Source organism: Cyrtonyx montezumae, unplaced genomic scaffold (genome assembly GCF_038088225.1).
Source record: "Cyrtonyx montezumae isolate F1298 unplaced genomic scaffold, pur_monq_1.0 scaffold_3, whole genome shotgun sequence".
NCBI lineage: Eukaryota > Metazoa > Chordata > Aves > Galliformes > Odontophoridae > Cyrtonyx > Cyrtonyx montezumae.
Window position 1 is genome coordinate 77,491,287 of NW_027072034.1, and position 12,049 is coordinate 77,503,335.

At 39.9% G+C, this 12,049-nt stretch overlaps 1 protein-coding gene across 3 annotated transcripts in view; it reads right to left on the reverse strand.

The window, feature by feature from the left end:
• Positions 1 to 3,905: 3,905 nt before the first annotated feature.
• The window catches only part of ALCAM (activated leukocyte cell adhesion molecule), a 116,959-nt gene continuing 108,815 nt past the window's right edge, over positions 3,906 to 12,049 (reverse strand). For all 3 annotated transcript variants that reach the window (XM_065741977.1, XM_065741979.1, XM_065741978.1), the window contains 2 exons: positions 7,276 to 7,392; positions 3,906 to 5,550 (listed from right to left, as the gene is read on the reverse strand). In XM_065741977.1, coding sequence (XP_065598049.1) covers positions 7,305 to 7,392 — 88 coding nt within the window. In that variant the 3' untranslated portion in view covers positions 3,906 to 5,550; positions 7,276 to 7,304. The remainder of the gene's footprint in view (positions 5,551 to 7,275; positions 7,393 to 12,049) is intronic.

A 12,049-nucleotide genomic window follows, 5' to 3' on the forward strand; every position in this document is an offset into this window, starting at 1 on the left:
TCCACTTTCCCACTCTTGTGGTTCAGTGATGTATACCTTGAATTAGGAAAACGTGAGACCTGGCACTTAGCAAAAGACATGCAGCAAAACTGTACTTCACTGCAAAATGAATTCGTTCCATGTACAGCAACTTGGGGTTAGAAAGGCACTACACATAGAATTGGAATTGTCTTCTTCCACCCGCTGGTAATCTCAGTAACTCCCATTTTATGATCACATAAAGTCTGTCTGGTCTGATTCCCCCACCCTGTTTCTTGCACTTTGGTCACATGCATTTGTCTCTGTTTACTTTCTTTCATTCAAGGAAATGAGTGTGATATTTCTTTGTTTGCATTAATAAAAACGGAGGGAGCTTTTATATCAACAATGCTGAAATTGAATTTGTGGAAATATTTTATCTATATGAGGTTTTGTTCAATTCTTTAATTCACTTCATTTCCTGAATTTAGATTCAATTACCCTCTTCCTTTCGAATGCACTCTGTTGGCAGCACTGGGCTCGCCCATCTTCTGACAGCTGCAAATGGTAATGAAATCTTGGAGCTCTTGCGTAGATACGATCGAACAATTGCAACAATATCTGAATGCATGTGTTTGCTTGCTAGCTCTGGAGAACAAAAATTGCCATCAGCTATATACCTGTGCAATGGTTACTTCCCTGTTCCACTGAGAACCCTGGGAGGGAAAAAAGGATCGGGACAGCTGGTGCAGGTTTGAAGTGATGGAGGCATTGTGCATCTTCTAGATTTGCAGTTCAAAGAACCACAGAGTTGTAGAGGTTGGAAGGGGCCTCTAGAGATCATCTAGACCAAACCCCCTGCCAAAGCAAACCTGTTTTAATGTGTGCTGTTTTCCAGAGTGCTTTTCTGAGTGAGGTTGGACTGAAAGACAGAAAAAGCTGAAAAGAAGAAAGAGTAAATGAGTGGGAATGACTTGAAGTAAACCGGATCTGTTCATAAAGCAATAGGATGTTATGTTCCCCCTCTGTTCCCTCTCAAGTACAGGGCTGGACAGTCTGCAGTAGTCCTTTTATTGCAGCTACATGAGCTGAAATGCATGAAAAAAGATCATGTCCTTAAGCAGAGTGCTTGTGCTGACATTCCAGGGTGAAAATTCCTCCATGCCACTTGTTTAACATTATGTGTAGTTGTGCAAGCAGCAGGAACAGGGTGAGACAAAAAAAACCCCACAATTGTCCTACAAATAAATGAGTGATGGTGAGGGCAGCAGAGACTCAATCTGCACTGCATGGGAGATGAGGGAATGAGCACTAGGACAGGGAACACAGGACTGCCCAGGCCTGCTTGCACCATCAGGTGGGAACATGAGAACAAGAATAATATTTGAGGGTGAAGGGTTGTGGGAGATATACATTACTGCTTTCTGACTAAGGAACAAAATTTCATAACACATAGTCTCTAGCTTTTCAAGCTGAAATTTATTACTACATCAAAGTGAATGCCTTGCTGCTAACAGAATAAATGCTTCTCCTTAGAATGTAAACGAGAAAAATGTGCAAATTGCAAGACTTTTAAAGAACCAAGGGGCTGACTGTGAGAGGCTGTCTGGATGGAGTTGATCGTACTTAATAAATTGATTTTGACGTAATTAGATAATAAGAAATAAGCTTAGTTTCTGATTCTGACAATCAGAAATAAATCATAGGTGTGTGCTGTCTTACCCATGAAGCACACATTTCAAGGTGTGGGGGTGTTTTTTCTGTGTGTGTATGTGTTCATTTCCATTTTGTTTTTCAACCTCTCCACCTTGCTCCCTGCCCTCCTGTAGTACTGCAGTGTGCTCAGCCTCTGGAAAAGTACCATGAGGAAAGGTTGAAGTCCCTCCCCCTCGTTCAGCAGTGGAGCTAAGCTGGTTTCTGCCAGCCAGAGGATCCCACCCTCTTCTAGAGACACAGGTAATATGCAGAAGTCATGGACCTCCTGAGTTCTCTTCAGCTCCACACCTTGAGCAATCCTGTTCACAGGAACAATCTTTTCCAAAAAGCTGGAGCAGGTTGTTAATGGAAGCAGATACCTGAATGGAGATATTTTTTCATCAGAAGAAAACTTCTGGACAGATGTGGTTGACACAGGGAGTGTGTGATCTCATTTCATATATCACCAATAATCCCAGCTGAGATAACTGTACACGTGACTGCCTAAACATGAATCCAAGAGGAAAGTAGGGCATCATGAAAACTCTCTGTGCAGGGTAAGGTTTAACATATTGCCCGAACCATCTGTATCACTGTTTGTTTGATGTTAGCACAGTGTGGGTAATACGGATGATCAGGTGTGGCTAGTCTGTTTTACTGGTAAGCAATCTGGTAAGAGTTTAACACTAGTTAAGGGTCTGAACACCTGCTAGCTCAGCAAGGGTAGATGGAGATGCATACAATCCTGGAAAGCAAGCTGTTCTGTAGGACTCAGACCCAGTGCAAAATCGACCTGATGCTTTGCCTCATGTTAACTCTGAGTAGTAGCTGTTCCTTCAGAAGGCCTTACCTACTGGATGTACCATTATTTATCATGCTTCTGTGCCTGTCTTTTATTATCTATTACAGTGAGCTGTAGCTTTGATATTGCTTCCGGGGGCTTAAAAAATGGCTGATTTGAGAAGCCTGTGGGGCTCTCCTTGCGGGATGCTGCCTCTGTACCATGACAACCTCTTGGTTTGTTCCAAGCACAGAGGCAGTTCCCTGCACAGCCATGAAACAGACACCACAACCAGTCTTAATTTCCCAACCTTAAAACGTGAGGGTTGGCTTTCTTCCTCTGTGTGCTGTTATTCTTTTAAGCCATTTCTGAGGAGGCATTTTTTTTTTCCTTCCTACGTGTGGTAAATGGAAGCTGAACACCAGACCAATGCACAACATTAGATTTCAACAGGACCTGTATGATTCCTTCCAAGAGTGTTTCTTTTAGCCGGGTTACATGCGGAGACGCGTGCTGACCCCATGGAAGGTTTCAGATGCCTATGAGGCAGCATAGGATAGTTGTTTAAAGTGAGTGCTGATGCTCTCTAGGTCCCGACCCTTTGCTTCAAGGCCCATACCCGCACACAGAACCCCCCAGACCTCATGGGACGTCCTGCACCAGTTGGATTCTGCAGAGGTATATTTGCAGTATTACAGTCGGCAACAGCACGAGCTTGCTGAGTGCCCTACTTGTGTTCATACGTGTTCTTTCAAACTGAGATTTCAGACAGGCAAGTGAAGATATACTTCAGTTTTATTGTTGTTTAGGCATGGATAGAAACATCAATTCATTTGCGCTTCTGGTTCTTGAAACGTGCCTACAGTGAACGTGGAGCAGTGAAAAACGCGGCTCCTAGGACTGACGATTTAAAGTGCATAGGAGATCTAGCAGAATCCCAAAGGATGAGAAGGTGCTCTCATTCCTTTCTCATAGCTGTGGAAGTTGAAGGACTTCTCTTCTTCCACCATGCTCCCAAGACAGTGGTACGTCCATTTTCAACCCTTCCCTATGCTTTCCCTGATGACCTTTGGAGGTTTCTTCTCTGTGTTTAAAAACTTTGTAGTGCTATAAACAGACAGACAGTTGATTTCTGTGTACTCCTTCCCAGCATTATGCTGCAACTTTTCCTGTTTAGAGTCACGCCCACTGCGATTCGTTAAAAAAAATTGTGTATCGCTTGGCAGTGATCTCGCACCAAAAGAAAAAGATATATTTGTATATAAAGTAACTTCTTTGAGTGTTCACGTTTTATTTTGGAAAAAACAGGTGTTTAAAAATTTTAGAATTTTTTTAACAAAATTCTAAAAAAAAAAAAAATTAAAAAAAATCACAATATTTACAGAGATAACAATGGCTTAGCCATGCAAAACAAATCACTTTGGTTTTTTCCCCCATTTTACTTTGGTTTAAATACTGACCAAGATTATAATTATTACTTTTTTTTTCTTTTTGCCAAATAAAACAGTAACAAATCAAAAGTTTAGAGGCATATAACAGGATTTCCCTCTAGTATTTTGTACAGCATAGAGTCTATAGGACTTCTTATGTATTTAATCCATGCCAATGCACTACAGGAAGCTTTTATTAAGACATCAGTCACTACTGCCCAGACATATAACATTTTACAAATTTACAAGTAACAGTGTTTTCTTCCCCCCTAAATAATGCAAAAGTGGCAAAATACATTTCCTAATGTCCATCTCTTTCTTTTATTTATTTCTTTATTTTTGCCTACCAGTCTATAAAAACATACTTTTTCCCTGGGTATTTGTAAAAGGACACCTGATGTTCTGCGTGCTTTGCTGTTCCTCTCCATCAATCCACCTATCACTTTCTTCCCAAAACCATCTTTCCGCGCAGAATGAAACTTCCCTCTCCCTTAAGAACAGTTCTCTATCAGCCATTCACCTGAAACCTTTTTCTTATCAGTACCGTTCTAAAAATTTCCTCAAGCGTAAAACATGTTTATAAAGTTACAAACTTGAATGTAACTAAAGATACATAGACATTTCATTGTTACAGTTATATGTACTGTTTGATAAATTAGGTACCAGTTAAAAACACTAAAATTATCTCAAGGTGCATTCAATATCTGTAGCATAGTTAACAAAACACACAAAAAATATATATATTCTATTCTTGTGGAAAAAAAATGCAGCTTTGATATAACCTTTTTCTTTTTTTTTAATTCCCAATTCTGACTGATATCTTTTTTGAAATGAAGAAAAGGTACAGTACTTTAAGGCAGTGGATAACATAAAGGAATCAAAATCAACCCAGAAATCCAGTTCCTTACTCTAATTCTAACATGAAGGACAACAGGTGATGTATGACTAAAACGCACGCCTTGCTCTAGAAGGAAAGGACCACGGGCCACCATCTGCACGTAGGCTATGAATGTTTCATGGTGTTCCTTTGCTCAGTCCCCAGCCTTCTCCATAGAAACTCTTTATTCCCTTTCTGGATTTTTGCTTTTGCTCGGCTTTCTAAAATTCTCACTCTTATTAACAATTTGGTTTATTTTTGTCACAGCTGTCACCTCCCCTCTTTACCGTGACTACTAAAAATGAAAAAGGAGATCGATATTTTCCTTTAAGACAATCTTACACTTTAGGTATTTGCTACAAAGCAGAGGTTTCATGATAACAATCAGAATTAGACATGTACCTGCCCAAAGGGTGTCATAAAAACAATTGAAATAAAACCATTACACTATACATCAGAATAACAGCAACTCCCAGAACAAAGCCTTACAGTGTATAAAAATAGCTACGTAAAAAATTTACATAAAGGCAAACAAAAAGAAATCTTCAGTGCAGACATTTACAAAAAAATATTTTAAACAGAACACAACATGGTGACCTATTATCATGGCTGTTGCCAAAATTAGTTATTCTGTGGGTTGGGTTTTGTTTTGTTTTGTTTTGTTTTTAGCTTGAGATAATTGTGTCTAAAATCCACTGAAAACTTGGTAGTATGATCTGTTTAATACTTGAACCATGAATAGCTGTCACTTCTTTGTATACGTTTAAATACAATCCACGTTCATGCTTCAATTGGTCTATATGTATTCTCTGAAAACACGAAAGATAAAGGCAGTTAAACAGGTTGAGATTTAAACTTGTTAACCAACACAACTGCTTGGCATCTGACCTCCAAACAAAAAGTAACATTACCAGTACTTTCTTCTCCCATTAAATGAGAATACTTTATGATAAGGACAGCTGCTGCAATGGTAGTTTCTAAAGCAAGTAAGTCTATCTGGTAGGTAATAAGGTAATACACTTATGGATAAGTTTTCATTTATTTAGAACTACTGACCCTACAAAACAAAAATTAGAATACAAGATGGCACTGAAGGCCCCTGATACCATTTGAATCCCTACGGTCAATAAACACATTCAGCTAATTTCATCTCCACCTAATCCCCTCAATACTGCAACGCTGTGGGAAGCACAAAATCCAGGAAATAAATAAATAAATAAACACAGAACGACCCCAAGCAGAGGAGTTTGCAGAATGTTCCTGTAGAAAGGCCAAGTACGTACACTGTGACTTTTTCCAAATCCAAATTTATTTTCTACTTTTAAGTCACTCATAGGGTATTATTTGGGAATTCCCAATCCTGAGGAAGTCCCAAGGAAAGGGCACACAGGAATGCTGCATCTTTCATATACTCTGTAATCATTCTGCTTTAGCACAAAAGTAGTGGGGTTTGTTTTAAAATTTCAGATAGTGCTAACACAGTGAAATGGTGCATAATCAGAGCTGTATTCTTATGTAAATGAGAAATGTAATCATTCCACAATGTGCTTTAAAACCCTGCAGCCCAGAGCAGGTATCCAGCACTATTTAGTTATGCCCCCTGAAAATCAGGGCCATCCTTGGCTTTTCTATTGAGGAACTCCAAACACTGTGCCACTGAACATGTGCTACTCCTCTTTTAATGATCAGTTGATGATTAATTCAAGAAAATTCAGTACAGCGAGCTACCACAGAGTTCATTTAAAATTACTTTGGTTGCTCAGAAAAATGGTTCAAACTCCCACTTTGAGTACCAGCTTACTAGACGTGGCATGTAGGTATGCAGTAGTGGTGTATAGATGTGTGGGCACTGGGTGGTGCTGTTGGTGCTTTGTTGTGCCCAGTAACTCCAGACAACTTCTGTGTCTATTTTTGCACACTTTATTTTATACAGATCCCAGCTGGGCAAGCTTGTATACCTGCTGCACTTTTACTAGCTTAATATACAGTGTCTGTTCCCAAGAGCAAATGGAGAATAGTACCAGTACTACGTGAGATCCTGAATAAAAGAATGATTTTATTCTTAGAAAAGGTCCATGCCTCTTGCAGTGTTGATGAATAAAGCCCACCAAGAAATATTGCTCACAGTAAAGCAAGAGCGCTTCAGTGAGCATTTAAAGTCATAACTCTAAACCTTCTAAATGGTTCCTATACTTCTACACACAAATGCACAGGTATGTATATATCACAGTAGTATAGTATACATTTATTTTTGTTCATCTTCCCAAATGCATGAGTTAAAATAAAGCCAAGTACTAACTCATATCTAAATAGTACATTTCTTTAATATGCATTAGGTTTCTTTAATATGCAGGTTAGAACTCGCAACTGGCTGGGGACTCGAGTCTGTTGTCATACCACCAGAGACAAAACCACTCCACTTCCTACATCCAAAGGGTAAGTAACAGACCCGGGCTAACCCTGTGATAGTTAGACATGGATTGCTAGAGAGAAGAGGTGGCTAGATGTTAAATTTTGCAGTACGAAACACCTACCTGGAATGATGACTGACACGTTTTGTCTCTTAAGTCTCAGATTTATGATTGTTTTCTTCTAGTTTTTTATTTTCTTCTATATTTCCAAGATCTTTGTCTACATGTTTTGATGCTGTCCTAGAATGAGAAATTAAGGTCATTTTTGCACTTCCATAGCACTCTGTTCCATACTCACATTAATGATGCTGCTCTTCCCCTCTTACAGTTCTGTTTGGAGTGGAGCAATAGGCTTGCATACGTTTGTAAACAGATCAATAGCACCAGTTTCCCCACTGCAGCAGGAAATTCACATCTTGGGAAATTCAGAATTATTCTGAGCTATCAAAGTATGGTTGAACCAGTTGTGCAGATCCATGTATCCTGACAAATTAATTGTGTAGCTAGTTTCAATAAACAAGAGTTTGCTTTAAGGCGTACTAAAATGTTACAAGTGTGGCTAAGATATCTTGATCAACATAGCAATCTTTTGTGTACTTGTAGTAATTGGCTTTCAGAGGCTGTGCCAAACAGCAGCTCTTTAACTGTGAAGAAATTAATGAAAATTCAGGCAGCATCAAAAAAAAAGAAAACATTCTGTCTTCCAGATCTGTGCTGGCTCTGACTGACAAGGTTTGGGTAAAGAAGGGATTGTGTAAATGTTTGAGGGGGAGAAAAGAGGTATGCCTCATTTAAAATAGCAGGTTGCCTTTAATACGAGTGGTGGAGATGAATTAATGAGTTAAGTGCTTAGTTTGGCTTAGCACAATAAAACCACTAAGCCATTCATTTAATGTGTGAGAAGCCTCACTGTCTGCCAAGGTGAAAGATTCCTGCAGAGCTGCGATAACATTTTGAAGGCCACAATTTTTAAAATGCAAATGGGCAAATGTGTTTGAGTGGGACAAAGTAAATCCCTCGTGTCAAAGCAGATTATGGTATAGGCATTTTCTCTGTGGATAATTTGTTTCCCCTACAGAAAAGTAACATCTGTTGCGACAGATTTATGCATATGCTCACCCTTGCCTCAGGGTAAAGATCTGTGGTGACACTGACTTGGAAAATGCAACGAAGACACAGGTAGGTAGGCAGGCAAGGCAGTGTGACGTGGCACGCTGACACCATGCAGGTATGTGCCTCACAAAATTGCCAATTTGAATTTTTTTACTGTTGGAGCGTTTCAGTGCATATCTTCCATCTGAGCAAAGGCTGCGATTCGGGGCTGAGCACAGTGCGTGCCCTGAGCTGAAGGAGCCACAAAAGGTAATGTCAGTAGAGCACTATTTAGTCCTTATCTCAGCAGAGCTTCTACCAGGTTCCAGTGCACCTGCTCCTCAGCACCCCTGGGAGTGCTGTGACAGGTGCTGGTAGGAGCAGTGTGTGATGGGCAGCGCCACAAGGTGTGCAACTCCAGGTCCCAAATACCACAGAGTACACTAAATGGGACTGCTATAAAGCAAAAAAAAAAAAAAAAAAAAAATTTGGAGTAGGTTACTTCCTAGGTTTTTCAGATTTGTAATGCTTCCAAGTTGCATTTACCCTTTTATGATGTTCTCAGACTGCCTCTATTCTGCTTGTATGGCTGTCAGAAGGGCAGGTGTCTGTGCAGACCCAGTTTTGCTGTAAAATCTCTTACTACACGGATCCAAACTACCAATCGTCACAGGGAAATCTAATTTAAAAAATGCCAAATTTGAAACTCAAAGTAGCGTGTTCGACAATGGTAAGTTTCTATTGTGATGTAAGCTTCCTACTTTTTTCCAATATCTAAAAGCCTGGAACACATTAAGTGTACAGGAGGAAAGGATGTAAGATGTGATGAAGAAAATCCAATGCTTTGGTAGAGAGTGACCTCCTCCTGTGATCTTAGTAACCCTTCACAAATCTCTTTAATACTAGTTAAAGAAAGAAACAAACAAAACAACCAAGCAAACAAATAAAAGCTTAGGTAGAGCACAGAATCTGTCTTGTCACAGATAGCAAGTCTTTTCCATAATGAAGTCTTATAAAACTGGAGATAGTAAGGAAAGAGATGAAAAGCTGAAAGAATCTGGAGCTGGGCAACTGCCAGAGCTGGTGTGAGCTGCATGTGGAGAAGCAGCACTGTGCTCATCTGCTCTCACAGTGCTTTATGTGAGTGCTTGGGGCTGCTCCTGCAGACAGGTGAGTGGAATGGGCAGACAACTGGCATGGCTCAGCATGATGCTATTTTTGGCCTCTTATCCACAGTTTCATAGGACCTAAAGCAGACTGATTCTTGAATGACCTGACATCAAACGACATAGGAAACTGTAACTGGCATTACTGTTCTTTAACAGGTTAAAATGGATCAGTGACTACAGCTAGTAGGTCCTGCGTTGCTATCAAGGTTTATTTTTCAGGTGCTCTGCTGTAGTCCTGCATTCAATGGAACCATGGTGTTCCCCTCACTAAATGCCATCTCTTTTCCTAGAGACAAAAGGGGTGAGAACGGAAAGCTGAAAGGCAGAGCATTCTGACTTTTAAGGACAGGCTCTCCAGAATCCTGATGGAGTACAGTGAGTATTGCTTGCTGAAATCAGAGCAGCAACAGCTTTCTGTGTCTGAAAGCCAGACGGATTTAGATTCTCAGTGCCTGAGACTGAAACAGCTCAATCCTAGTGGCTTGGTGATCTTGCTGATCACCAAATGCTGATATTGTTGATATGTAGGCAGATTCACCACCTCAGTACAAACTCTATTCCCATGTTTTTTAGTGATATCTAAATAGCACTGTTCAGAAATGTGATCCTAATTCAAAATTTGGACTGAGTTGCAGAAGTGTGATCCATTAGCAGTGCTGTGCCAAGGGCAGAGGAATGGGCAGCCCTGGCACAGCACCAATCCTCAGGGCTCGACAGATGTTGCCAGGGCTTGCAACAGAGTAATGGCTCAAAACAGAGTTTTTGCCACTTGCTGAAGTAGCTTGAGACCTGAGAATGGTCCTCTGCTATCTTAACATTCAACAACAATTTCTTAAGGTTTTTTTTTTTGGCACAGTGACTGCTGACAACTTGCCCCACTTGTAGATCAAGAGAGACCTCCCAGTGACATTTGAGGAGCTGGGCAACTCTGTTTGAATGGACTCGAATATTCCAGGGAATTTGACAAAAAAGGCAAGACTTTGTTCCTGTCATCTCACATACAACATGATAAACAGAGTCAATAAGCCCCTATTTTAGTATACTTTGTCCACATTGCCCCATTCAAGGCCAGGCTTGACGGACTCCTGGGCAGCCGGATCTAGTGGCTGGCAACCCTGCCCCCAGCAGGAGTGTTGGAACTAGGTCGTCTTTGAGTTCCCTTCCAACCCAAGCCATTCTAGAAATTCTGTGACAATGCTCTACGATATTGTGAAAGTTGGATGTATTAATACAGGCTTACTCATATCTCTTGGCTGGGTTGTTTTTTTTTTTTTGTTTTTTTTTCCCCTAACATTTTTTAAACAGATCATTTCAAGCTCTTGCTAAAATCATGACTCATATTTTACATTTATCTATACTCTCTCTTCAGGAAAATAATTATCCTTGGGGAATGCTAATCAAAATGTCTCTATAAGCAGTGCCAAAATGAGGTCTTCAGGTTTCCTTTTGAGTGTGTGTTGAGAGGCCGTTATTTTCATGTGTTTTGTTTAGATGCTCTTGATAACATTATTCCTAATGTAAAGACCTTTTTTCTATCTCCATTGTTTTGCTTGCTTTAGTGTGTACACAATGTGTACAAGTTACACACAAAAAATATATCTTTTGGGGTTTAACTCTTAATTTCTTTTTCTCTCGAGCCTCTAGGCTTAGCCTGAATTCTGCTTAAGAAGAAAATTTGCAGTGCCTTTTGTCCTGTTATCGACCTTGTGACAATGACAGGTAAGAGAACACACAAAAATGTTGTTTGGAGTGTTGAAGCAAGAGGGAAGAACTTCATTGTCAGCAATACCTTTGAAAGGCATGTTAAGATACTGAACTGTAACGCTGTAAAAGATTTTCTAGGAGCTGAGCATCCCACCCAACCAAACCTGGATAATTTGTAACCTCTTTCCATTTACCCCAATTTTGCCTTCTGATTCCTACAATTACTTTCTACTGTCTATCAGTAGGTAAAAGGCAAGAAGAAAAACACTTCAGTGATATAGAGTGATTTCTGTAAATTCAGGTTATGCCATTTTATGTAAGTTTTGTGATGTTAACTTCCAGAGCTGTTTGCAACTTGGTCTTTTCTCTGGAAGGCAATTGCATGAAAAACAATGCAAGTGCTGCACCTTGCTGAAAACACACAGCAAGTTGTCTGTATATTTGCCCTGCTATATTTGGTTTCATATGCTAATTTCCTATAAAATATCGGTAAAGCAGAATTGCTATGCTTCAAGTGTTCAGTTTCAGAGAGAGAGAGACTAGTAACATTCTTGATTACTGTGATCTAAGGAGAATTTCAATATTTTGTTGTGCACTGAGCATGAACAATTTTAAGACTGCTGCTGTGCTTCAATTTGCCCAGCTGCAAATACTTTTGCTGCATTTTAAACTACTTTACTTTAACCTTTTTCCAGCATCGTATAGATGGAGATTTGAATACCTCGAGACCCAAAGAGCAAAAATGGGCAAAGGTTCTATCTACATGCAGCACTTCTGTGCCTGGAGAACAAGGGTATAGGGTGCTAGGTGCACTGGTTTCTTTCTAAAACTTTAATTTGTATAGATCTCAGTAGATTCTGGCAATGTGAAAATTCTGTATATGAAGGATTTATAGAAGATAGAAAAAATCTAGCAAGATTCTTAAGTGCCAT